This window comes from Centropristis striata, chromosome 22 (assembly GCF_030273125.1).
Source record: "Centropristis striata isolate RG_2023a ecotype Rhode Island chromosome 22, C.striata_1.0, whole genome shotgun sequence".
In the NCBI taxonomy this organism is placed as follows: domain Eukaryota; kingdom Metazoa; phylum Chordata; class Actinopteri; order Perciformes; family Serranidae; genus Centropristis; species Centropristis striata.
This window is the reverse complement of record NC_081538.1, coordinates 20,194,037-20,221,870: the sequence shown is the minus strand read 5'-3', so window position 1 is coordinate 20,221,870 and position 27,834 is coordinate 20,194,037. Positions and strand designations below refer to the sequence as shown.

General features: G+C 39.1%; 2 protein-coding genes across 2 annotated transcripts; both read right to left on the bottom strand.

The window, feature by feature from the left end:
* Nucleotides 1-14,036: 14,036 nt before the first annotated feature.
* Nucleotides 14,037-20,933, bottom strand: asb13a.2 (ankyrin repeat and SOCS box containing 13a, tandem duplicate 2). Its single transcript, XM_059326185.1, has 6 exons — nt 20,776-20,933; nt 19,626-19,813; nt 19,118-19,274; nt 18,882-19,016; nt 16,548-16,739; nt 14,037-16,116 (listed from the first exon to the last, which is right to left on the bottom strand). The coding sequence occupies exons 1-6, from the start codon at nt 20,816-20,818 to the stop codon at nt 15,989-15,991; spliced, it is 843 nt and encodes a 280-aa protein (XP_059182168.1). The 5' UTR covers nt 20,819-20,933; the 3' UTR covers nt 14,037-15,988.
* A 566-nt stretch (nt 20,934-21,499) lies between these two features.
* asb13a.1 (ankyrin repeat and SOCS box containing 13a, tandem duplicate 1) lies at nt 21,500-27,369 on the bottom strand. Its single transcript, XM_059326186.1, has 6 exons — nt 27,324-27,369; nt 26,140-26,327; nt 24,487-24,643; nt 24,264-24,398; nt 22,686-22,877; nt 21,500-22,605 (listed from the first exon to the last, which is right to left on the bottom strand). The coding sequence occupies exons 1-6, from the start codon at nt 27,364-27,366 to the stop codon at nt 22,448-22,450; spliced, it is 873 nt and encodes a 290-aa protein (XP_059182169.1). The 5' UTR covers nt 27,367-27,369; the 3' UTR covers nt 21,500-22,447.
* Between the last annotated feature and the right edge of the window lie 465 nt (nt 27,370-27,834).

Below are 27,834 nucleotides of genomic sequence, written 5' to 3'. Positions count from 1 at the left end.
CTGCAGCGATCCCAATATCTTTCACCGCCACGACAATTGCCTTAACAGACAGCCAGCACCGTGCTGCATGGCTGCAACACAAGGAATCCAGACATTACCCAATATCCTGAGAGGGTCCGGTGGGATACATGCTGCTCATTTACAGACATGCCAATACACTTTGTGGCTGGTCAACAGGTCTGCGGTTTAAAGACCCGGGGGAGATTTATCAGGCTGGACATGAATGACACATCAATAGACATGTCAATATTTGCTCTGTGGAGAGAAATCCACTTGTGGTCACTTACACTATTGGATATCGTTAATCTGTGACAGTCAGTGCACATCTGGAACTTATATTGTTATTGGTTTTCAGTGCACCAAAGTTCCCTTAGCTAACAACAAGAGAGTGAATTGATTGCATTGCACTCCAGTTTATTTTGGTACTCTGCATGTAAAAGAGAAGGTCCTAGACACAGGCAAAGATGAAATAATGGTGAATAAAGGAAATTCTAGAAAGAAGCCTTGGCTCGTCTCCGAAGGACAAAATTAGTTCATTATTAATATAAGATAGGACCTGAAGTTGGACCCTCAAGACACTGTAATAAAGTGTGTGTGTGTGTGTGTGTGTGTGTGTGTGTGTGTGTGTGTGTGTGTGTGTGTGTGTGTGTGTGTGTGTGCGTAGGAATGTAAGACAATGAGCAGATACCCCCCACCATTTCTGCTGATGTCTGAGCCAGCTGGCTGACCCTCTCACTCCCTCCACCTCACACTACTAACCTGGTTCCCCTTTCACCTTTACCCCCTCAACACCTCACACACACACATACACACAGCTCAGGGGAGTTGGAGTAGAAGTAGGTTAGCGTCGGTCGGGTGGTGGTGGTGTTTTGGACAGTTTCCAGGAATCACACTCATCCCCTTCCTAGCCCTTTTATCCTTCACTGATTTTCCAGTTTTCACAGCGAGCCTGGAAAGTGTGAGTGAGTGTTTCCTGTGGAAAACACAATTTTCAACATAGTAATTTGGCTTCTGCAGCTGTGCTACTGTTAACGGACAGATGAGAAGCAGTTAGACAGTAGAGATGTGGAGGGGAAAGAAAAAATGCTGTGTCAACAATGAGATGACTGATCTGGATTTAACTTTTCTCTGAGTTTTAATAGAGAGGGACAGGTCAGGGTTTCTGCAGTTCAGGGTTAAAGGTCAACGTTGTGAGGACGCTGCATAAGGTCTGCAGTGGCAAAGAGATATTTATAGAGCCATTAATGTGAGTGAGGCATTAGCTTACAAGACACAAAAAGATATAGTAAGGACAAGATAAAGTCAGGGCACACACAAGAACACTGTCAAAATCTAAGCTAACACTGTCAGTGTTAAAACGATTTAAAGCTACAATGTGTAGAATTTACATGTTTTTACAGCTTTAATATTATTATTTATTTTTAGTAATGTCAGTCAGCTAACATTGACCCTCATGCAGCAACATTCTCCTAAATGTCCTTTTAATTTTCTGTTATGAAAAAAAAACAGCAACCTCCGTGTCTGAGCAGGGAGGCAAACCAGGAAGTGCCTTAAGCTGCATTCTACCGAAAATTCCAGCAGGGGTTAAGTGTGGCTGCAAAAACATTTCTGTCCATTAATTTCAATGCAAAATGAGAAAACTTCTCACTTGATTTATTACCTCAGAAGTTTTTTTAGGGGCAACACTATGGTTTCAATCGTAGTAAAAAATCTTCTTCGAGACAGTTTGATGTTAATAGTGTAGCCTAAATAATGGCCCCATTTAGAAGAAAATAGAAGATAAAAAATCGTATGATTTGAGGCATGGCTACCTTTGATTGACAGGTGACTAACAAGGCGAGCCGTCACCAGGAGAGAAGCACGACAATGTGTATCCACGGCAACGTGTCAATAAAGTTATATAGATAGAAAAGAGGACGTTTACCGATTTGGTCTCATAACTTTGACCCTTCCACACTGAATTTTCAATTAATGAACGTTATTTGAACGTTTTGTTCAGTTAAAATGTCTTGTTCAACGTTTGTTTGGACTAACAGACACTCCAAGGAGTCCCTGTTCATTTTCTGAGGTAAGTAACATACATTTCGTTTTGTTGTTGTCCATTATTTATATACAGTCCGTAAAAAAAAAAGTTAGCTCCAAATACACTAAACGTTCTTAACCATCCAAATCAGCTCTTACCCAGGTGTGCTGAATGAGGAGTCATGTACAACAAATTGTTTAATAAAATGGGTTACGCCCCCTTAACACTATGTAAGGGCAGGTGTTGTGCTGTGTGCAGAAACTGCAAAAATTGGAGAGATGCCACCAAACAAAGGCTGTAAGGACTCCAGCAGTCCTTAAATGTACTTAGTGTTATATAAAAAAAAAAAACCTGCTGAAAATCAAACTACACATGATCAGTACTGGTGTTACATGTGCAACTCCATGGAAGCTGGAAAAAATGGCACAAACACACAAACAAGACAGAAAATAAAAACAAACCCAACACTGCAATTACTTTGTACTTTGTGTGTGCTGTTGGTCACTGAGATGAAGATGAGCCCTGAGTGTTTTTATGCCTCAGTACCTCCAGGAATGTTCATCACCCGGTCTCACCTTATCACCACCAGATAAACACACGAGACAGTAAATTAAGCACTCTTAGCTGCCAACCCAAAATAAAGAGGTTGAGGCACGTGAGGGATGAAAGCAGGTCAGGACTGCCACGGGTGTAAACTGTTCTCCTCAGCACCTCACAGGCGCCAGGCTGATATGTTCAGGCTAATCTCATCTTCCTGTAAACTATTATTACAGTTTAAAGAGCAGGAGTGATTTAATGCTCAGAAAAACGCTTTGTTGAATCAACTGTGAACCTTTGTTTTATAGGTTTCAGAGTATTACAGTGTTCTGAATGCATGTTCAATCTATACTGTTCTCTCTGAAAAAACAACCCCATTGGTTGTTTGGACAAGCAGAATCCTACAACCCATATATATGTTTACGCTGGGCAGCGACCTCTAGTGGGCAAAGGAATCACCTAATTATTAGGTGATGTTATATAATGAGCGACAAAGTCTGTATGGACCAGGGGTCTCAAACTCACGGGCCAATTGTGGCCCTCGTGACGATATTTTGTGGCCCTCACCTTGATATGAAAGTTTAATGTGACTTTTATATGAATGGAATACCATGTTGTGTGTGGAAGGTCCCTTTAATTACTTTCTTTTGGTAATTTTGTGTCCTTTTTTTAAATAATTTTGTGTCTTTTTCATTAATTGTGTGTAATTTTTAATTGTTTGTCTTTCTGGTAATTCTGTGTCTTTTTTTGGTCATTTTGTGTCTTTTTTGGTCATTTTGTGTCTTTTTTGATAATTCTGTGTCTTTTTTGGTCATTTTGTGTCCTTTTTGTCATTTTGTGTCTTTTTTAAGTAATTTAGTGTTTTTTTCAGTCATTTTGTGTCTTTTTTAAGTAATTTTGTGTGTTTTGTGGTAATTTTGTTTCTTGTTTTGGTAATTTTGTGTCTTTTTTTTGTCATTTTGTGTCTTTTTTTGGTCATTTTGATACCGCCTCCAGCGGCCCCCAGGTAATTTGAGTTTGAGACCCCTGGTATAGACCAAGGTCAATGGTTGGGGTCAAGCCAACTCAGGACTTTGATCCTAGAGACCGCCACAAGTTTTTTTTAAGTTATATTCACTTATGTGAAGGGTTCTCAAACTTGTTAAATCCACCTCGGAAAAAATATTGGGCCCTTTGAGTACCACCACTTCAACTAAAATTGTGTAGTGTAGGCCTATCATATTTAGCTATGAACTGTTCACGCAGGAGGCTTTATTTGTGCATTAAAGCTTCACAGGTAAAGTGTGGGAGGAAGTAGGAAAACCTGAAAGAACCCACATAGAGAACATACAAACTCCTAACCAAAGGGCCGAAGCCTTTTTGCCCTGCTAACCAATGCACCACGGCTGGCCCTGACATGGTTACAGGTTCACTGAAATAAGCAGCACATATTGGTCTGCATCATGGTACATATTATGGAAGCTTGTTAGAATCATTAAAGAAAGGCACAAAAAAAAATCTGAGATACTACACTTTACAAGAGACAAAACTAGCAATCATCACATCCAACGCCCAGCATCCATCAGGTAGTGGGCGTTACTGATTGGGAATCACTGAGCTGATACCTGAGTTTAGGAGTAGCCACATTCTGTTCAATGAGCACCTAAACATTTAAAATCCCTCATAAACTGCAGAAGGAAACATTTCAATGGGATAACAACAGGAGGTATGCATTTATTTTTAGAGCATATTTGCCATGTGAGAAAGTAGGTGCCCTCGATTGGAGCCAACAAGTTAGGTAACGTAGCCTGTATTTGCCAAAAATTCTGGTTATTTCTCTGTTATTATAAAAGAAAAACGTCATGAACATGTTTATTTAGCACAGTTACATAAGTTGCACTAAATACTGAGCACTGATATAAAACATTAGTAAAACCACTTACTGAAACCATGTTTCGGCTGTCTCAAGATGCAACTAAGCGATCATAAACGTGGACACAAGCAATAAACAAAGTGTTGTGTAACTTAATGAATATGTTGTGCCTGGGCCAAAGCATTTACAACCTGAACACTAACATACTTTTCTCCTGGTATGAAGAGCAGTGTGACAACATACTAGGTCTCTGTAACAGTCCCAGTGTGTAAGAGGTGATAATGTTCTAATTAATAGTCTGTGAGAGAAGAGCAGCCTGAAAACACACCTGCAGCACATTCTGTACTAGTGTTGTTTTCCAGTCCGGGGACTGACCTTCCATCACCCAACACAGACAGAAAGTACAACGCTGCCTTCAGGTGTTGTCAGAACTCATGAGTTACGTATACATTCATGACACATTTATGTGTGCCAAAACGGTAAATAGTGATTAAATAAATTTCAGTACTACTTTAATGCATTCCTAGTAATGTACAATATGTGTACATTTTAATAAATGTACACATATTGAGGCATCTGTTAACATAGCATGCTATATGTCAGGGGTGGGCAATTAATTTTCCGAAGGGGCCACATGGCTGTGAAGGATGCGGAGAGCCAGACCAATACTCTGAACTTAATTCCGCTCGAAATGAATTTAATCGTTTTATAAAATGCAGTAAATTATTTGGTTTTTGAGCTGCTACAGGAAAGAATATGTTGTCATAAGACTTTGTTAATGTAGATGATATTAATGTAATGTAGAGTTTTTTAAGTAAAAAAAAAGGAAAATCTCCAATCATTATCTCTCTTTTCCATTTATTTTAAACACAGCATACATTCAAAGCACAAAAACAATATAGAGCATGTACCGGTAAAAACAATAAGTTAACAGTTAGTGGCTAGTTGGTTGATATTACATTTTTTTTAAACTGTCATATTCTTACAATATATAAATTATATAGTGAATACACAATACAAATGATTACATAGTGGTGTCTATAGGAGTGTGTTGCAGCCTTTTATTTAGCGATGCGCTCTAAATACTGCCAACGTCCTCTTCGGTCTCTTCACCTCTGCGATGATGTCCGCAGAGGCTGCTGGACCCAGCTCTGTTTCTGGTAAAACACCTGCTCCTCACCATGTACATATAAGTTAGTGTAACCTCAAACTCTATGATTTTGAAGCTGTTACTTTTAAGTTAAAAAGTTACACAATGTTGATGTAAATGTAAGATTAATGTCATACATGGAACAACAGCAGTGGAACATTGTGAAAAATATCAGTTATTTTGGGAGTTTTGATGGTTTGATGATTTGTCTCTGTCATTACATAGGTTGTACAACAGTTTCAGGTTAGTTATACAACTGACCTGGCTCACCTTAAGCTGCCACATGAATATTTGGTTTTGATGGACTACAAAAGAGAGCTGCTCATGAGAACATTAAGTGCAAGCAGGAGGATGTAATGCAGTCAGTTCAGATGCTTCTGATGTTCCAGTGTGCTGAATGCTTGAGGGCATACATTTCACCTTCAGGTATTCAAGCTTCACAGATTTGGCAGAACAGAGTGACAGCCAGTTAATGATTAGGAAGAATGTTTTCCCTGCTGCAGCTTCCTTAAGGTCTTGATGCTATATTTGCAGAGAGGATACCAAGTCGGCTCATTTTCAGGCCTGTTTATCTTTTAAAGAATGAGTGTAAGTTCACTGAGTTTGGAGCCCAGTTTGATCATATTTCTTCAAAATACACATTTAAATAATTGATATTACATTTTAAATAAAGGACTATACTGTCACCATATAAATTATATAATATACACTATACTGCCCTACAAAGTCTAACTGCAGTAACTACATTTTTGGTCAAAATTGAGTTATAACTAAAAATGAACTCCTTGATGTCTGTTTTATCTTGTGAAAAAGTTTTAGATTTCAATTTTGCTTCATTTCAGAGAAATAATTATATAAAAACCACAAAATCTAACTCAAAACCAAGCAGTAATTGTAACTTACCATGGTCTGATTTGGATATATATACTAATTTAAACATAAAATAATAAGTTTGTTTGAAAGGCAATTATTATCTAGATAGTGATGAAGTAAAAAAGTGAGATAAAATTATATTAAGACTAAAATATAACATTTCTTTGTAATATTAAGTCTAAAATACCTTTTATAGCAATGCAGTAACTAAATTTTTGGGGTCAAAGGTCAAATAAATCACCATGATTTTTGAGCATAAAAATGACATCATTAATACATGTAGAAATAAGTGTCATATCACTTATCTACCTATGACCCATTTGGCTGGCCAGTTAAAACAAGTTAAAAAACTTTAAAGCAGTTTTTCTCAGTTTTACCTTTTGCGTAGTTACTGCAGTTAGACTTTGTAGGGCAGTATACAGGGGCCATATGTAAGTAATCTGAACCAAACTCTTTATTGTGGTCCAACATTGTCAACAGCAGCGCATAACAGCTTTCATAATAAAAGTGCATCACTGCTTAGGCTACTTAGGCTAAGTAACTTAAATTCACTAAGAACATTTCACTAAGAGCCAACTCAACAAAAAAATGTACAATATTAAAGTTTTATTCACGTCATGCTGTGATGAGTGAGATTTATGTAGTCATGTAATTTCAGTTTAAGGCGCAAGTCAGCTAGCATTGCCATGTTAGCTTACTTTACCTAGAGTCAACTACCCATACAGCTACTGTAGCTAACATGTGTGGCTAATTAAAACGTGGGGTAACTCAGCATCGTTAATTTTGGAAAAAACAATCATAGTAAAAATAACTTAATGAGCCTATTGGGCGTTTTTGTAGAATTATAAGGTTAACGTATGTATTAGCTTTTTGGCTAGCATGAGCCACTTGTCATTGTCGCACATTGTAATAAGATTTTGACAGTTACACAACAAAAAGAATGAATGAATGAACAACAAAAAGAGTACTCAGTATTTGAACAAATACTAACAAAATGAGTACTCATGCCCAAGTCCATTTAACCAGATATAGCTTCTGTCAGTTCATCCAAGCCAGTATTAGTGTCCTCAAAATCCCCCATTATGTGCACTCCTCAGGGTCCCCGTCCCAGACAGTTTAGTGGCTTCTACTGGACAAAAACAACTTTTTTCTTTTTTTTAAGTCTCCAACTGCGCTGAGAACTGGCATTTAAAGCAGCTCTTTAGGGCTTTGCTTATTGCTACAGCACTGGCGGGAAAGGTTTAGCCATTCGCTTTCCACATAAAAAATTTTAATAACACAAAATAAGAAATAGTATTCCACAGAGCAGACGGCCTGTCCTTATGGAAGTCCAGGGCATCTTGAACTTCCCTGGAAAACAGAACGAGCCGTCCAGTGGGCTACTGCTGAGCAGGCGTGCGTCACAACAGCTGAAACACAAAGACGGAGAGAGAAAGCGTCTGGAAAGGAAACTCTGCTGACTTAATTTACACTGGAGTGGCTATATTTGAGATTGGGCAACACCAGGACAGGGGACTCCCTCCAGAAAATACAACCAGATGGCTCAGTCATCTAGCTGCTTTTGAAGTGTGCCTGTGTGTGTATGTGTGTAACCCTGGGCGGTGTCGTCCAGATGCATGTGAATATTATTTTCTCAGACCAAAGCAGTCTGTTTTACTGTAAGTGTGGGAGCAGACTTGAGGGTGGAGGCCAGAATCAAACTGGCTGGGAGCAATTAACTGCAGTAAGACTTTAAGAAGTCTTTAATTTACCAGTCTAATCAACTAATTATTATAATCAAAGTGTTAAATCTGTTTTAGCCAACATCTTTTTTGTGTTTTCTTCAAATTCTAATTTACAACCCTGATTCTAAAAAAGTTGGGGTGTTGTCATTTGCTAATTGTTTATGACATACGTTCAACTAAAAACTACAAGCACAATATATTTAATGTTCAAACGGATAAACTTTATTATTTGTTGTAAATATACACTCATTCTGAATGTGATGCTTGCAACTTGTTTCAAAACAGTGACAGGAGCATTTAACACTTTGCTACATTAGCTTTTCTTTAACAACACTCAGTAAGTGTTTAGGAACTGAGGACACTAATTGCTGAAGTGAATTTCTTTCTCAGTCTCTGCTCACTGTTGTATCTTGTACTTCATAACACGTCACACATTTTCAGTGGGAGACTGCGGGCCAGTCTAGTACCTGCATTCTTCTTCCTTTGAAGCCATGCTGCTATAACATGAGCAGAATGTGTCTTGGCATTCTCTTGCTTAATGTAGACTGAGTCAGGACTTCCCTGGAAGAGATGTCCGGATGGCAGCATGTTTCTCCAAAACCAGCATGAATGGGGCCTTCACAGATACACAGACAGTGACAGTGAGTTACCCATGATGCCATGGGCACTAATACACCCTCATACCATCACTGATGCTGCTTTTAAACTTTGTGCTGGTAACAATCTGGATGGTCCTTTTCCTCTTTAGTCAGGAGGACACAATGTCCGTCCCGAGTATTTATGATTTACACTGAATCCCAACTTCTTTACAATCAGGGTTGTGAGTCAGCGTGTCAGCTCTTCTTCTCCGCACTCGGTACCGCTGTGATGTCTTCATGAAATTATGGTGAAATAGCGTTAAGTCATATCTCAGTGTTGGACCTCAGACTGCAGGAGGTCAGATATGTTCTCATAGGCTTTATAAGGCTCATATAAATACGTAGACTGAGTCACTTCTGCACAGTTTACCCTGGAGAATAACCCATAGTACATATTATTACAATGCTAAAAATGGGACATGGGAACTCTGCAAGTAACCATCAACAGAAGCTGGCAGAAATACCAAATGTTTTACAGAATGAAAGTGATGAATTTCATCAGAACATTTGTATTCATTTTTCTGGCTTTTGTAAAATCTTCACTCAAAGGCTCGGTGGTGCTAATAATCTCTTCTCAAGTTATCTTTTCTTTCTTAGTTCTTTCCACATGGGTTCAGTTCTGCCAGGACGTTTGACAGAACTACAACAGCTGCTGTGTCAGATACTTCCGTCCATGGAGATTAGTCTCTCTTCAAAGTGTTCTTCCATTGATATGGGGATTCCCACAGCAAAGCGGTGGAATGATCCAGTCCTACAGGTCACAGTAGAGGCCCGCCATTAGACAGGATGTACAAAATCAAACGTTAGCCTTGAAAAAAACTGTTAAAAGTGTAGCAACAACAAAGAAAGGCAATCGAAACAGACTTAAATGCAGCATCTTTGATATATAGAGTTAAATTAAAGTAGAAAGTGTTTAAACAAGTTAAATCCACACTAAGTCAGCTCAGTTTGAAAGCACTTTCTTTGGTCCACATTCCAGCCATTTTCATATTAGGCATTTAACCAAAACTGGTTTTGGGAGTCCACTTGTACTGATATTAGTCATATCTTTAGATTTAAACTGAGATGTTGTGCTTTTTTTTCTTTAAAACTGGCCATTTCTACGGCAGAACTATTATAATTCACTAATATTAAACCTGTTGTATGACAATACGTTGATTACAATAACACACATACACCCCTAGGATGTTGTCATGCTGCATAAATAGCTCATCTTAGTGCAGACATCATTTTAGAGTAAGACATATTAAAGCATTTAAATCAACAGAAAATGAATGATTTAAATGTTTAGTGCCATGTGAGGCATGTATGTTTGAGCATGTTTATGTGCCTCTGTGTAAACCAGCTGCAGGATGAGTCCAGGGCTCACATCTGCAGCTCATTTCAGGGTGCTGATTTCCAGGCTGCAGTGTCTGATGGGGGAGCTAGCATTGGACCATCACAGCATCCAGCTCTCTGTTTATCTGATTCTCAAACAAAAGCCTCCCAGTTCCTGTCTGCTTAACGCCTCAAATCCACTATCTGCTCTCCCAATCTTTCTCCTTCTCTCCTCTTTTACTGCCAAGATGTGATCCCTTCTTGTGTTTACCGTGTAATGAGGAAGATCTATTTCTCATGAGATTCGGAGAGCTGAGTTTCCTGACAGATGAGAGTAAATCAACAGGGCCACATTAATTCGCCACAAGCCTGAAAGTGACCACTGTTACAGCAGCTTGTTTTCTCTTTGCCCTCTGGGCCTGAACACATGCTGACTGGGAAACACATTTTGTTGTCGGCTCACTAATTCTACAAGTGTTTGGTTGCCAAATGATTTCTTTATAAATGGCGCACCCTAGTGGTAAATGAGGAGTTTAATGTTGGACATACTCCATGTTCCTCAGTCCATTTTAACTTTGGTAAGCTGGCACAATTTTAACTGAAAATGTCCACAGTTTGATATATTTTCTACACACTGAAACCATCTACACAGACTATTGCTTTAGCTTTTATTGATTATTATGATTATTGAGTTTAAAACACAAACTGAGCAAATCTGCTGCATTGGCTTTGTGTGGATGTGGTGTGATCACATTTAATACACAGTGGTCAATAAACAAATTAAACACCATTTTGATTAATGCAATGAGGTCACCTTTTGCCCCTGATTTTTCATCTATTTTACTCTAAATGGGACCATAATTGAATAGATGAACATCATGTTGTATTGAAGAAGACTTGAAACAAGCGATTGAGACCATAAAGTCATGAGAATGTTTACTGCGGTAACGAATCAAATGAGAAGTAGGTTCATTTCCCTATTGATACCATCTGACTTCTTTTTGGAACCAGCGCAGTCGCCTAGGAGAGGCGAATATAGCTTTGTTTTTTTATTGACTAAAGCTTTATTCTGAAGCGATGTGCAAAATAATTAGTCTCAAATCTTTACAAATGAACCTGCCCTTTACATTGTTTCTAGTTCACTGTACAATGTTTGGGAAAAAATGTTAGATATGGACACAATATTTATCAGGGGAGCAGTTTTAATATGGTGTACTATTGAAGAACAAAAGCACAATCTACTGAGCCAGTTTCATTTTATTTCAAGACATCAAATAACACCCCCAAAAAATGTTTAGTGTGTCCACACAAAATACATGATGATGACTCTATGGAGTTAAGCCTAAGAGAGAGTTATTGTACTTTTAATTGACCTTTTTAATTTTAATTTTTGCATCTAAAACAAGTCGATTGATTGACAGCGAATTAGTCAGTGACTGTTAATCGTTTTATGCAAAACATTTAATTATGAGCTTCTCAAATGTGAAGATTTGATGCTTTTCTAGGTTAATTTCATTACTTTGGTTACCATGTACTTCCACTTTAATTTTGAATGCACTTTTACTTGCAACAGTTTTTCTACTATGTGGTACTGCTGCTTTTACTTAAGATCTCAGTACTGTATATGCAGCACAGTGCTAACCTGCTGTGTTGTTAGAATGAAGCTTCTCTTGGTACTGTTCATAGTTTGTTTACAAGAACAAATTGGCAGCAGGCAGACACCATGAGGACATGAAGTCCAGCATACATTCATTAAAGAAATAAAATAAATAGAACAAAGATGTCAACATTACAATTTATTCAATAAATCAACATTTTTGAGCAACACTTCTGTACAGCTAAATAAGATAAATATTTATGACACATTTGTGTGGGAGGTTTCATCAGGTTTTTGTAGCACCTTAAACAGATAAATGAGTGTTCTGAACATAGGAGCACATTAAACCAGACTTTATTCACATTAATATGACAACACTTAAAACCGAGAGAACGGCCAGTGCTGTTAAACCTGACGAACCAGAAGGAAAGTTTCAAAACAAACCGAGCGCTCCACCTGAAGTTCAACATTCCTATTTTGGAGCATCTTAGATAACTGGACATTCCCTGCATGCCTTCTCACATCCCTTCTGCTGCTGAGGAGCCAGAAGTAGAAAGCTCATCTGTATCAGGGTCAGATATTTTAAGTCTTAAAGGGAACGTTCCATGGGGAGGAGGAGAGATCCATTCTTTACAGGCTGTAATGCACCAGACTGCATTTTTGTAGCATGAAAACAAGTCAAAAACATCTTGTAATGATGGAAGATTAGTTTCTAGGAATTCATATGTTCATTAAACAAACTGTAACAGTTTGGCATGTTTATGGAGTGCAGCAGACGAGCTGCATATTCAGGCCAGCATCGTGCAGCCTGGGCACGTTTAAGGAGAACCAGCGAAATGCGGGGAGTAAAGGAGAGATCTGGATGAGAGTGTGAAAGCATGAAATATTGCTTTTGAATGCTTTGGAAAGATCCTTCAGACGAACAGTAAACACACAGGTGTACAACTCCATCAGAGCTAAGCAGATGGCCTCTTCTGTGCCTGCTGGCAGCTCCACATATGAACCTAAAACACCCAAAAGTCCAGAAGGGTGACCTCAGTTAGCTACACGTGCACAGTGTTTTATACTCCATGCTGTAGGGGGGAGTGAAAGAGAAAAACAGCGAGCGAGAGTTTTCTTTTTTTGTAATTTGGATTCCAGGGTTATACCAGACATGTTTTACCCTAATTTACTACATAACATATACTTTATATTACTGCCAGATCATTTGAAAGCTCACCAAAATAGTTTAATTTGCAATGAAAGCCAGCTTCCATAACCTCCTGATTTGTTACCAGCAGAGGACCTTTGTCGCACGCCATTCATCTTTCTATGCTCTCATTTCCTGTTACATCGCTAACTTGCCAAAGGCGTTATTATGGATCCCACTGCATTTCAGAACAAGAGCCGTCCAGCGACGCTAGGACTGGTCAGAGCTGTGCCTTAGGTCCTTCTGGCTTACAATTAACATAAAAAAGTGAAAGGATGGTTTTCAACTAGCTGATTAGCTCAGGTTTGAAGTCATGGGGCCATCAGTTCTGGGGACAAGGGTTTGACTCCCAGTTGTGACACACGTTTTGTTCAATTTGGTGAGAAAATGGTAGCAAAACTAATGTCTGATGGGTAACGCAACTTTAGGGTTAACTTGTAATTTGGCAAGGTCTCATGTAGGTTTAATCGAATGGTTAGATCAAATATTCGATTAATAAACAACTTCTTACGAACACTACAGTTGGGTTTCGCAAGCGACTTCCAAAGGGGACAAGAAGACCCATGCAACGAGACGACGCTAATTGACGCATGACTTAAGCACCTCGCTGACCAATCCTAGCCTCACAGGGCTTGTTCTGAAATGCAGTGGGAAATCAGCAAAAGTTGTGGATAATACAACCGCAATTCCAAAAAAGTTGGGGCACAATATAAAATGTAAATTAAACAGAATGCAGGTGGACCTTGGCATCAACTCATTCCAAAAAAGTTTGTACAGGGGCAACAAAAGACTGGGAATAAAACGGCCATCTTCAAAAGACTCAGTTCCAAAGTAAGGATGGGGGGAGGTTCACCATTCACATTTCTGGATTTCACCATGTACAATCCATAATATCCTTAAAACATTCAGGGAATCAGAGACTTCTCTGCGTGTAAGGGACACGACTGAAAAGCAACAATGGAGGCTGTGACCTTTGACCCCTCAGGCAGCACTGCATTAAAAACCAACATGATTGTATAAAGGACATGAGCTGGGCAGACATTACCATGACACTCTCACGCAGAATGTGCTAAGTAGTTAGTTCATTCTGCTGTTTTATGTCCCAAAGTTCAAATGATGAATGTTTTAATATGAGGAAATATACTGAAATACTAAAGTTTTACTGTTAAATATGGAATGTGTGTGTTACTGTAAAAAACATTTTTATGGCAGCAGCAGCAGCTAAAGTTAAGTTAACCATCAGTCAGAAAAACGCCTGGACTTAAACATACATGACTTCTATGCTGCTCCATGACTCTGACTCACTCAGTGTTCTGGTGTGAAAGAGTAAATTATGTTCAACAAATATCATAAAGCAGGTGTTTGGCCTGACTCAACCTCCATGGATACATCCAAAACTTTCAAAACAGGACACGTCAACTTTGAAGAGAGCAAATAAAGCAACCTAGAGCACTTCATGGACTTCATAAACAACTTCCTGCACCTCCTTCTAAAAATACTAAGACCCCGCTGAGCACTCTGGAAGCAGACTTAGTGGAGCATCAGACACAGAGCTATAAATAGACAGCCAGGATCAGCGTCTCCTTAAAAACTCTATGAAACAAAGGCTGTCGCTAGGCGCGGGGTGTGAATCACAGGAATCTGAGCATCTGGAGAGTGTCACTCTGAGTGCTGCTGTCACAGAAACACTGCTCGCTATTCCTCTGGATGGTACATTTTTAAAAGAAACACCCTTTTGCTATCCGGGGGGTGTTGACTGAGCAGTGTCTCAGTTATTTCACATTTTATCTGATACTCAACATTTACAGTAGAGGTTAGTGACACAATGTATTTTTCTGACAAGCCCAGGATTCAATCCCACAACCTTTAGTCGAGCAATAAACTACTGATGTTGCCTCTGTTGCCAAAAATGATGCCATTAGTCTTCTTCCTTTCCCTGAGCTCTGATACTTGGTAAATGATCTCTACTTTTAGGAGCACACTCTTCTCTTGTAGTGCAAGTTACGCTTCTGTTTAATAAACTGAAAACATAATTTTATTTAAGACTTTTATAGCTGTAATTTATACACACTATCTAATGTTAAGTTACAGAAATCACCTTCATAAAACATGCTCGTGTTTATCAACAGCAGCTAGTGAAGAACTGCTGTTGAGGAGACACTTTGGACTCTATGTTAGTGTTATCATTGCCAGTCAGCAGGTTAAAAGGACAGTTCGGGATTTTGGACATTAAGTTGTATGAAAAACTTGCCAGTAGTGTCACGGATGCAAAGCTATTAGCCTACTTTCTGAGCTCCGGTGTGGGAGTTCTGGACGGTTCTGACAGTAGAATAGATAGTTCCAGCAAGCTGGCAGAGTCACAAAACTGTAATTTTACTACGCAATGTCACTGTATTTACTGGCTTATTCAAGACACAAAATAGTGCCAAGTGAAGTTGGTTTCTGATATGGACGAGGACCGTTGTTGTGTGGTGGAATGGGTGACTTTTTAGTGTACACGCAGGTACACTATGAGGTCTCTGTCAGGTTTTAAAAGTATTTTTTCCTTTTATGGATTTCTTTGCTGTGTCAGCAGTTGTTGCCAATGCTTGAATAGACACTTTCTGCAGCATTTTCCGCCACTGAATCACCATAATGGGACGTGCACTCAGATGTGCAGCCAATAGGAAGGCCTTTGGCCAAAGTCTCCCATCATGGCTTTGATTTTTCAAGAAGTAGTTTTCTCTCAGACCACTTAAATCACAACATGCTGACAGCTTATTATGGAATTATCTTCCACTGACACCAAAAAATGTATTTAGAAAAAGGCATTTTTTAACCTAGTTCCAATTATGTCAACACAATGAATTCATTTAACTTGAGGCAAATACAGGACTTCATATCCTCTCTGTCTCGGCCCCACTTTGGAACTTTATACTTGCATGCCATGAAATTAAAGTGCAGATTTGAAAAGAAGCATTGTGCTTATCACTAAACTGTGTATCTACTATGATCATACTATGACCCTGCTGTGTTATTCTCAGTATCGTGCAGCAGTTCTTTGAGGTTTCAAGCTTCCTTTGAACATGGATGCAGCCCCTCCTCCTGGTCACTGATAGCAGAGGTAGCTGATGATGAGTTTTGGTACCTCCAGTTGACCTACGACCTTCAGAGCTCTGGTGCCCAGCTCCCTCCTCACCGCCAGCCTGCAGAGCTGCTGTAGACTCATTGGGGTGGCTACGGACAGAAAAAAAGAATTAGATGCCAGGGTTCACAAAATCTGCCATATCTGTCAGAAGCTAACACTTCTCAACTGCCTCTTAAAGTGAATGTATAAGTGTTCTACAAATAGAAAGTCATCATATAATTATTCTTTTAATATAAATAGTTTCAACTGTTTTCTTCCCTTGTCTGCTTGTGTTTCAAGTCTAAAAATGCATTGGTTGAAATCATCTCTTCCCATATGGATCCAGTTACTTCAGTGGCTGACCTAAATATGAGCAGCAGTATATATGAGCATCATGGTAAACAACAGGTGTCATCTGTCTGAGACTTCCTGGAAGTGAAATGTGATCCTTGCTCGCCATCTGCTGGTGCTATGTTGACACGACACTGTTCAGGGAACAACGAAGCAATCTGGGAGTTTTACATGGTGATGAATAACTTACTCTCATAAGAGCGTAGGCAGGTTGCACTGGGAGAGCCTGGTGTAGTGTAGTCGACAGGTCTCTTGTCCTGCAGATCTCTGGCATAGATGTTGGCCCCGAACTCCACCAGTATCTCTACCATCTCAACTCGCATTTTTTTAGCAGCGTGATGCAGCGGGGTCTCGTGTAGTCTGGCAGCATTCACTTTAGCACCTAAAATGGAAAGGACATAAGGCCTGTTATATTCTTTATTTTTTTATTGGAAATAATCTCATGAAAAAGACCTAAACAACTATGTGTTAGTCTGTCCCTCAATACTTTCTGGCTGCCCTACCCTGTCTGTCTAACCATTGGTTCCTACTTAAATCTTTACAACAGGTAATTATATGGTATTGTTTTTCTAACTGCATTTTTTAAATATGACTACAACAACAGAGATACTCAAAATGACTACAAAGAGACACAAAACAACGACTAAGACACTCAAAATAACTACAAAGATACACAAACCCACAACAAAGATACTCAACATGACTACAAAGAGACACAAAATTACAACAAAGAGACACAAACCAAAACAAAGATACCAAAAATGACAACGAGGACACAAAACACCTCCTAAGATACTCAAAATGAATACAAAGAGACATAAAACAACAACAAAGGGACACAAAACCACAACAAAGATACTCAAAAGGACTACATGGACTCAAAACAACTACTCAAATACTCAAAATGACTACAAAGAGACACAAAAGGCCTACAGAGGAGGAAAATTACTACAAATGGGGTCAAACAACTACAAAAACACTGGAAGAATTAAGAAATGATGACACAAAGCAACTACATAAAGAGACAAATAACCATAAAAACACAAAATGACCATAGAGATGCATGATGACTACAAAGAGCCACAAATCAACAACAAAATCAGACTAAATAACTATACAGTCTGTGTGCTCATATGCAGAAGAGGTGGTAGGGCTTTTAAATATCTGTGCCCAGAGGCCCATTGTCTCATAATCTGCTCACGGAGGTGATATCTAAAATCAAACACCAGTCTGGTGTTTTGCAACTGACTCTTAGATGTCAGAACTTTTGTAAGAGTTTACAAAGTGATTGCAGCTGAGTCCTCAGTGCTCGAAACAGCTCTATGATGCATTTGCCTAAAAAAACAAGGCAATGACTTTATCTCATTCAGGTTTCAACACACTGCACGTTGATTTCCACAGGATACTAAAAAAAACAACTGCTTTGTTAAATGGTCATTAGGAAAGTATACACGATTTGTACTTAATAAGTTAAAACATGTAAAACTGCAGTTCTGCAATGGACTAGCTTAAATCTGATTTTATGCCAACCAACCGAATCATTTGCATTATAATAAGTTCTGGTAAAGAGAGAGAGACGTTCTCTGGTAATGAAGGTAAGTGAGAGGATGCGGACACGGTGGAATATAACAATGTTATTAACACAATATTATGTTTGACATAAACGGACTAAGGACACCACTAGTGTCTGACAGACTGTGCATGATTAAACGCTACTGCAGAGCTGAGGCTGTAACATGAAGGAGGTCGGTAGAGGTGGGAAGTTTTGGGGTGACTAGACAAGAAGTGGTAGTTAGTTTCACAGAAAATAACTGCATCAATATAAAAGCATTTTGGAAGTTTTTCTTGTTCTTCTTCTACTGTTTTTTATTGGTTGGCAAACCAGATTACAGGTGCATTACCGCCATCAATTACACTGGAGTCGCTACACTCAAACAGCTGCAGAATCAAGTGCAACACCTCATGGTAAAATCCAGTATTCTGTTCTGGTCTGGTGTTTCACTTAGTATGAAACCGGTTTGAATATTTTAACACTGGCCCAACCTGAAGGTTCACACGCACAAAGAAAATATCAAACAAGCCAATCACGTGGCAGCAACTCAATGCTTTTAGGCATGTAGACATGGTGAAGTTCAAAGCAGCATCAGAATGAGGAAAAAAGATGATTTAAGTGACTTTGAACGTGGCATGGTTGTTGGTGCCAGACGGGCTGGTCTCAGTATTTCACAAACTGCTGATCTAACAACCATCTCCAGGGTTTAAAGAGAACGGTCTGAGTCAGTGTCTGGTACCACAGTTCAGATGAGGTAGCAGAGGATATTATTACAGGCCAGCTTAGCTGTCCTTAAGTTCTCCCAGCACCCGTATCAAAACAACAAAACTCACTGTCCATCATATTAGATATGACAGATTTAAAATACGACCTGCAGGATCTGACAGAAAACATACCAACAAAAGATCCATTTAAAGCCATGAGGCATCTGGTTTGATCCATCTCTCCAGCATGCTTTGTACTGATGCTCACCTGCATTGAGCAGCACTTTAACACAGTCTATGTGTTCGTTAGCACAGGCCACATGCAGCGGGGTCCCATAGTAAATGTCGTACGCCTCCAGACTGGCACCCATAGCTATCAGGAGCTTCACACAGTCTGAGTTTCCTGGAACATAACGAGAATATTGTCATAAAATTTTAATTATAAAGATTTAAGTCAAGCTGAAGACGATGTTAGAGAATTTTAAAGTGAGCTGAAGCACTCACCTCCCGTGCAGGCCTCGTGGAGGGGCGAGGCCGTGCGGGAGGTGAGGGCGGGGTTTGCCTTGGCGCCACGATCCAACAAGAGTCGAACACAGTCCAAACTACCAGCTGAGCTGGCATCACACAGCGGGGTGCTCCCGTCTACGTTCCTCGCATCCACCTGAGATGCATTATGGGACAAAGGATTGTATCTACAGAAGTACAATATTTCCATATTTCCTCTCCTCATTCACTTAATTTGATTGGTAATTCTTGCCGACTGCCTTGTATGCGTTTCCTTAGCTTTTTTCTTCTTTGACTAACATTTTTTTTTACATTCTGTGTTTACTGCAATGTATGTTTTAACATCAAAATTCTTAATGGTTCAATATTTTTAATAAATGAAATGTAGGAATTGTGCGGGGTATAACCTATGGATTAAGTTAATGCATATATTTTTAAAAGCTGGCCGTTTTCTACAAAAGTCACCCTTGATATGATCGACAGGAATGTGTCCATCCCCCTGGCTCACCTGGGCTCCAGCATCCAGCAGCAGCCGGACACACTGGGTCTGTCCACGGAGGCAGGCCTCGTGGAGTGGTGTGATGGAGTCCACCGCCACCATGTTGACTGAAGCTCCGCTTTGGATGAGTTGCTTCAGCTGGGACGTCTGGCCTAGGCATGCCGCCTTGTGCACCTCTGTTCTCTCTGACCAGCAGCCTGCGGGGAGATAATCCAACAGTTTCACACATTGTTGGTCTTGTGGTTTGGTGATCATAATTGTTCTGTCTGTCTTCTTTTATTGTAACTTAGCAGTAACCATCTTGCTGAACTATATTAAGCAGGATTAATTGATGTGATTTATTATTCATAAGTTGCTCTACAACTTATGTTTATATTAGTAGTTGCTGCTGGCTGCTTTCTTCAACAAAACAAATAAAAACCATTCAACATTATAATAAATGATAGGCTATATTACAATGTACAATGTTTACATTCTCAGCAGTACCACAATAAAAATGTAAATTTCGAAAATAATACTAAATAAAACATAATTAGCTAATCAAAAAATCAGTACTGTCATACAGGATCAAGTAAAATTAATCGTTTTCTGCATTGCATATTGTGTAAACAAAAGTTTATTCATTTGCACATACTGAACAACATGCTGATACCAGCAGATCCAGCCTCTGATAGGCCAATATTGGTCAATAATATCGGTCAACTGAAGAATCGATCGGGCTCTTTACTATCAAAATTTGGTCTCTTGATGTCTCTAAAAATACTATTGATTAATGAGCGTGATTTTAACCATTATTTATGTCACACTTAATCAATAAATTGACAGTTGTTTGTCCAGCATGATGACATGAATATTAATGCAGTTTATATCAAATTTGAAGTGGTAGGAGAATAACATTAACAGTGTGTGTATGCCGCATATTTTGGACGTCAAAAGCTATTTATAGCTACACATCTTGTGCAATAAAACAACTGTTAAGAAGCGGAAGAGAAGCTAATAGCTAAAAGTTACAATGACATTACACATGCCATAGACTGACACTTGCTAGCATGTTAGCATTCCTGCTGGCTTTCCTGTCACTTTAGCCGACGTCAAACTGGGTCAAGAAAACGAAAAAGCGCCAGTCTAACCGGCCATGTTGTCTTTATTTCATACTCACCGATGTCTCCAAAGAAATAAGGACGAGCGTTTCCAATTTCCATCCTCTCGGGGGTTTTTTTCCGAACGGAATTACCAACGCTTAGGCAGATGTAGAGTTACGATGTGTTTGTAAACAGCCGCGTCCTCTTATGTTTACGTGCGCCGGGAGTCACGTGATATACCTGAACCTCGAGTTGCACGCTGGGATTTATAGTTTTTACACCACATACACCAGGGATGGGCAACTGGAGGCCCGGGGGCCGCATATGGCCCGCACTCTCACTTGAAGTGGCCCTCAGTACAACTACATGCATTTGAGCATGAAATCTTAAAAGTGTAGTGTAAAAATGCAAAAAATTACTTCTTACAATTAATGTTGGTCTGCTCTTCTTGCATTGAAAAAAAAGAAATCACAGTAGGTGGCTATTTTTTATTTGCTTCAAACCTTTTGTATTCCTATTCATACTGTTAGCATTTGAGCATGAAATATGTTAAGTTACTGCACTGTAAACTTATTTAAAATTGCAGTTTCATCATATCTGGTTAAGTGCACGGTCCTATATGTGGCCCTGTGGTAGTGTCGATGAAAAATTGTGGCCCCTCCAGCATTTAAGTTTCCCATCCCTGGCATACGCTATTTAATAATGTAACATGTGCCTATACTGGTGTATGTAATCAAATGAAAACACGGCTCCGTAGTACGAACCAGCGTGAACCAAGACGGCCAATAAACATTTATTAATTTAACAACAGCATTGACAGCTCGCCTTCTTCCATTTTTACCCTTCATAATAAAAGTGCAACTTTCGTTCACTCTAAACATTTCTCAAAAGGCACTCCTCAACATAGCTTATAGTAGTGTAATGTAAAATGAAATCAAATAGTTTAATATGTTAGTGCTTTTTGTTATACTACGCCCATAAAAAGACTACTAATTAAATCGCTTACAATAATATTTGAAGAAGGCAACAATAAATATGTATTGTCAACATAAATATTCTACATAATACACAGTATTGCATTACAATACAAAATAATTTCAGCAGTGATGACACCAAACCTGAGTCAAATGACATACGTTAAAGAAATATTCTGGATAACATATTTTGAATGATAAGCAGATATGTTACCTATGATGCTTTATTTTGAGATGTTATCATGGATGGGTTACTGAACTGAGCCCTGTACTACGAAGCCAGATTTGATGGTTAGGTGACTTCAGCTCTAACCCTGGGTTTTCAGTATCCCGAGGGTGGTTCTCTTTTAATTTGGCTAGATCACCATGGCAACTCATGCTGAGAAGCTAACCTGGTTGGGAGCAGGTTATGTTCTAGATAAGAGATACGTTTCTATAAAAGCACCGCCTACTAACCAATAAATTCTCTTGGAAAATGGCATCACCCTTTTGGGAAGATCATGTGGACCTTCTGTGACTTCTGGGACCACAGAAAAACAAAAACAAAACAAAGAGACACAAAGGACCATAAAGAGACACAACATGGCCACAGATATATGCATAGGAACAACAAAGAGACACAAAACAACCAGTAAAAAAGGCAAAACAACTATAAAGTCTGTGTGTTTTTCTCATATTAAAGAGAGATGGTGGGGCTTTTTGCATGTGTGCCATGTGCCATGAATGTTGTATCTAAAATCAAAAACAGGTCTTTCATGCAGTCTTAGGAACCTGTTCATGTATCACTCTGTAGTGATCGAGGATGATCACAGTACTGGAGGTAGCTATGGATGCGGTGGGATATGTCCAGCTGACCTATGACCTCTGAAGCTCTGGTACCAAGCACCATCCTCACAGTGATTCTACAAAGCTGCTGCAGACTCAGAGGATTACCTGTCGACAAGAAGAGGTTTTTGTCATGAGTGAGGTTATCTCAATCCAAAAGAAAGACTGCTAATGGCTCTATAACTTACTTTCATAAAACATGAGGCAGGTGTGAGCAGGAGACGAGGGTGTCGTGTAGTCTATAGGCTTTTTGTCCATGTTGTCGCTGGCGTACACGTTGGCACCAAACTCCATCAACAGCTCAATCATGTCCACCATGTTGACCCGTGCAGCGTGGTGCAAAGCTATCTCATGGAACTTTACGGAGTTCACATTGGCACCTGCAGGAAGTTAAAATCAGTGTGTTTGTTTTTATTTATGGATTCATTAGAGCTATAATAAAAGTTTGGTAGACCTTGTAATTATGATTAAGAAATATCTGCTCTCAAACAGTGCCATTACAATTAAAATCCCACATTCTCATTCTGTTTGTTTGGTGATGTATTTGTTTTTTACCTGCAAATTAGTTAGGCTTAGTTGTAATTTTGTCATCGATCTCTTTAAAATTAAAGAGCAAGGCACTTACAATATGAGTTCTCCATCGTCTGGAGACTATCTATCCAGCTACCCTGTACATATAAAATATGTAACAGAGTGGAGAGATCGTCTCTTCACTCAGAGAACCAAAGTTACAACGTAACCGTACACTTTTTTTCTGTAACATTCTCTGCTTCCACTGCGTCACCCCTCAACAATGAAAGAACTTGTTGAACACAACATTCATGTCTGTGCAAGTTGTATTTTATGATGTACTAACTTAAATCCCTGTTAAATATTCCATTCTGTTGTTCAAGATATGACGGTTTGTGGCATGATTACATGGTGAAGAGACTCTGTGATCAGGTAGAAAAGGACAGAACTTCCACTTTGGAAAAGAGATATATCAAAGATATAGAGACATCAATGTTATATTGCAAGCGTTGTTCTTAGCTAAGCTGATGACAGCTGTATCACAGTAGTGACGCAGGGTGGATGAGAGCAGGGGTGAGAAAAAAATGTAAAAGGGCACACGTTGGAGCAACAGAGCGCAGAAAGTTTTAGGGCAGCACCTGTTTTCTCTCCTGGAAGGGCACCTTAGAGGGTACTTTAAAATGGTTTATCTACCATCCAATACCAGTTGTAGTACTGGGATGATGCTGTTTTGTAATTGGTTCAACTTGCGAACCTTCTCAGAACCTGTTTGCTTTTCCACAGGCTCGGGAGTCACGTCATTACATCACTGTATACGTCTGTATATGCCTCCACATTCCCAGAAACGCGTGTACCAACTTCAAGCATAAAGCATTTTAATTCATTTGAATGTACAATTTCACATCCATAGTGAAGCTCTGTGTTTTTAAAAATGGTGGTCACAATGCTTCCCCCCAGCCCCTGATGTAAGCGTTTCATAGTTCGAGACCAGCAAGAGTTGGTGGGTTTGAGATTAAGCATCGGCTCCGAACTGGCTTTTGAACTGCCTTGGTTGGCAAAGGGGCATGAAAATTAGGACATAAAAAGGGCAGTTGAAGTCAAAGAGCAGAGTGAGAAATGTAGGAAATCAGAACAAAAGCAGATTTTAATGAAGTAGGTTGAGAGAAGATAGGTCAGCTTAATATTTCATGTCATTCATACTTTTTTTGTGTTTGTGTTCTTTAACACACACTCTGACCTGCAGCCTTCTTGCTGACCTGCATTGAGCAGCTCCTTTACACAGTCCACATGTCCTTTAGCACATGCGATGTGGAGTGGTGGGCCAAAGTGGACATCATACGCCTCCAGCTGGGCACCGCTGGCTATCATCAGTCTCACCACTTCAACATTACCTAAGAGGAACGTAAAGTTTGACATATAGTGAAGAACTATGATGGCGTATGACTGGTTGAACGGGGTCTTATTGCTGCTGAAGTTTACCTTGTATGCAGGCCTCGTGGAGCGGCGAGGCGGTTAGAGCTGTGAGGGATGGGTTAATTCTAGCTCCATATTCCAAAAGCAGTTTGGCACACTCAAGGCTGCCTGAAGCACAGGCATTACATAGAGGTGTGCTACCATGAATGGTCCGTATGTCCACCTGAAAAAACACTTCTTTACTATTTCATTTTTCCATACAAAGTTAGATCGTTGAAAGTTTGGTGCAAAATGTTACAGTTAGACAAAAATAACATTATCAAATGTATGAGCTAAACTAGAGAATGCAATTTCTGAAGAAACTGCGGTGGAAATACTGCATACTACTGATGGTTTAAATGTGTCAGAAGAAGTTGAAGTAGCGGAAACAAAAATTTTAAGTAGTAGTTGCAGTTGGAAAATAGTGATTAGGGCGAATTCACCTGGATGTCATTGAAAAGTTGAATAACACCAATGTATACAAAAAGGTTGAGTGGAACTGGTGATAAAACACAAGAGTAGTATGTGGAGACAGAGGTCCCCAAAACTGCTGTAGAGAAATACATCAGTCAGCAGTGGAGGGAAACTGATGTAAATGTCGGCAGTTGTGTAAAAGTACTAAGTCATAGTTGAGTAGAATTGGTGACAAAACACAACAGTAGTATGTGGAGACAGAGATCCCCAAAACAGCTTGAGAGCAATGTACCAATCAAAAAGATGATGGAGAGCTATTCTGCCCTACAAAGCCTAACTGCAGCAACTACGCAAGAGGTCAAAAGGGGAGAAAAGCTGCTTTAAAGTTTTCTAACTGGCCAACCAAATGGGTTATAGGTAGGGAAGTGATATGACACTTATTTCTACATGTACTGATGATGTCATTTATGCTGAAAAATCATGACGATTTATTTGACCTTTGACCCCAAAAATGAAGTTACTGCACTCTGGTTTTGCTGTAAAAGGTTCTAATAGTAATGCAAAACCAGAGTGCAGTAACAACAATATTGTTGTCTTCTTTCAGATTATATTTTATTTTCAGTGAATAAACATTTTCAAATTGATTTTGTTATACATTTATTTAAAAGTGTTTAACAACTCGAAAACTGTTATATTTTAGTATAATATAATAGTATAATATAATATTATCTCACTTCTTTACTTGATCACTATCTAGATAATTTCCCTATCAAATAAACTTATAATTTCTATTATTCTTGTCTTCACTATCCAACACAATGAAGAAATACAAGGCGACACTGTATCAAACTGTGGTAAGTCAACTTACTGCAGTCTGCTTTGGTTTTGAGTTGGATTTTGTACTTACTGCAATATATAATATATTGTATATTAATATAATAATAATAATAATATATATTATATAATTATTTCTCTGAAATAAAGAAAAATTGAAATGTGAAACTTTAAGATAAAACAGACATCAAGGAGTTCATTTTAAGTTATAACTCAATTTCGACCAAAATTGTAGTTACTGCAGCTAGGCTTTGTAGGGCAGTATTGGTGAGATGTGTTATGTGTGAGTAATGAAAGTGATGAGTCATGCTTCGCTATACTGTTGATCCAGAATAATAAGAAAAAGAAAATAGAATAATCTTGGGCTTTAATCAGTAAAATCATTATCCCTCCAGCATTCCCACCAATAATGTTTATGAAGGTTTATCCCACCTGGGCTCCAGCCTCCAGCAGCAGCCGGGCACAGTTTGGATGAGCCTGTATGCAGGCCTCATGGAGCGGAGTGATGTTGTCCACCGTCACCATGTTGACCGATACTCCGCTCTCTATCAGCTGTTTGAGCTGCAGGGCCCTGCCTTGGGACGCTGCTTCATGTAGGGCAGTCCGGTCTGCCCAGAAGCCTTACACAGACAGAAACTCACAAATGTTGCCACAGTTCATCATACTGCAAATACTGTCATCGGCCATAGGCTCAATCCCCACTGAGTTGATTAAATCAGCAATATATTGTGACTTAACAGATATTGATTTTAATTTAAAAAATCTTCGAGACTACTACTTTAAACATTACTTGTTGTATTGAACTATTGAAAACCTGCTTGTTCCTAAAAATAAATCTTAACTCAATAAAAAATAATAATAAAGCATCATAGAACTAGCTGTAATTCGCTATGACAACAGCAACAGAAACAAATTTGTATTTATCCAGTGATGGGAGAGTATTTATGTCCCTTACTTAAGTAAAAGTACTTATACCATACTGCAGAATTACTCCACTACAAGTAAAGGTCCTGCAGATATAACCTTCTTAAGCAAAAGTACAAAAGTATCCGCATCATATGTATGCTCATGTAAGTACTCATTATGCAGAACGTCCCCACTTAGATTGTTATGTATATTCCAAATATATTATTTAAATATTATTATTGATGCACTTATGTTAGCAGCATTTTACTGTTGTCCAGGTAGGGTTCATTTAAACTACTTTTGCCTAAAAAGTCACTTAAACTGGCAGCTAAATGTAGTGGAGTAAAAGTATTAAGTTACATAAAAAGAAGTAGGTAGTAGTAGTACCTCAAAACTGTCCTTAAGAACAGTATTTGAGTAATTGTACTTATATTGTACTTAATTATATTTCACCACTGTTTTTACCTTAGCAAAGGTTGTGCATCTTAACAGCAGTTTGTAACTTTAAGGCAATAACTAGAACTATCCTTGTTGGCATTCTTGTGAATAAAATGTAGCTTACACAAAACAACAGTGACACACAGCGTCACGGGCATGACAGGAGCACGAGCTAATGCGTTTAACTAGACACCAACCACACCGACTACTGCTGTCAGCCAGCTGATAGTTGCTGTGTGTAAGCTGTTGTCAACAATATTAACAGTGCTCACCGATGTCGCAAAGAAACGAACGGCGGGCGGCTGTCATCTCCATGTTTGCCGGTGTCGTGCCAAAAAGTGATTGCCTGCCAGAATCTGATTTCTGGCCGCGGGAGCGCACACGGCAGCCCGTTGAGCGGTAGCGTAAACACGTCTGCTTTTCTCTGGATTAAACGGTCTTAATATGCAAATACACACAACTGTATTATAATGTAATTATAGCAAAGGCATGTGGCTTCGAAAGTTTAACGTTTGTTGTTGCGTAATTATTACAACTGTGGCCAAAAGAAGTGTAGTTTGTAGCGAAATCAGACATGGCAACTACGTGATAGACACGTCTATTTCAGTTTTCACCCCGCAAAAACTGATTGAAGGCATAGTATAGTTACTGAGAGGTTATTTCTGCCTAAATATGACTTGATCTCATTCATGAGCTTCATAATGTAAACACTAGAGCTCACAGGACAGCTTGGAATCCCTTTAAAGGACCATTACAACACAAAATAGGCATTTTCACCTGCCA

Bases quoted from the DNA above. Each gene is read 5' to 3' on its own strand.
- asb13a.2 (XM_059326185.1), bottom strand. From the start codon at position 20,818: ATGGAAATTGGAAACGCTCGTCCTTATTTCTTTGGAGACATCG. The intron at 19,814-20,775 runs GTGAGTATGAAA...ATCTCCCCGCAG, and splicing joins TTATTTCTTTGGAGACATCG to GCTGCTGGTCAGAGAGAACA. The intron at 19,275-19,625 runs GTGAGCCAGGGG...AATGCATCTCAG, and splicing joins TGCTGGATGCTGGAGCCCAG to GTGGATGCGAGGAACGTAGA.
- asb13a.1 (XM_059326186.1), bottom strand. From the start codon at position 27,366: ATGGAGATGACAGCCGCCCGCCGTTCGTTTCTTTGCGACATCG. The intron at 26,328-27,323 runs GTGAGCACTGTT...TGTCTGTGTAAG, and splicing joins TTCGTTTCTTTGCGACATCG to GCTTCTGGGCAGACCGGACT. The intron at 24,644-26,139 runs GTGGGATAAACC...GTGTTTTTTCAG, and splicing joins TGCTGGAGGCTGGAGCCCAG to GTGGACATACGGACCATTCA.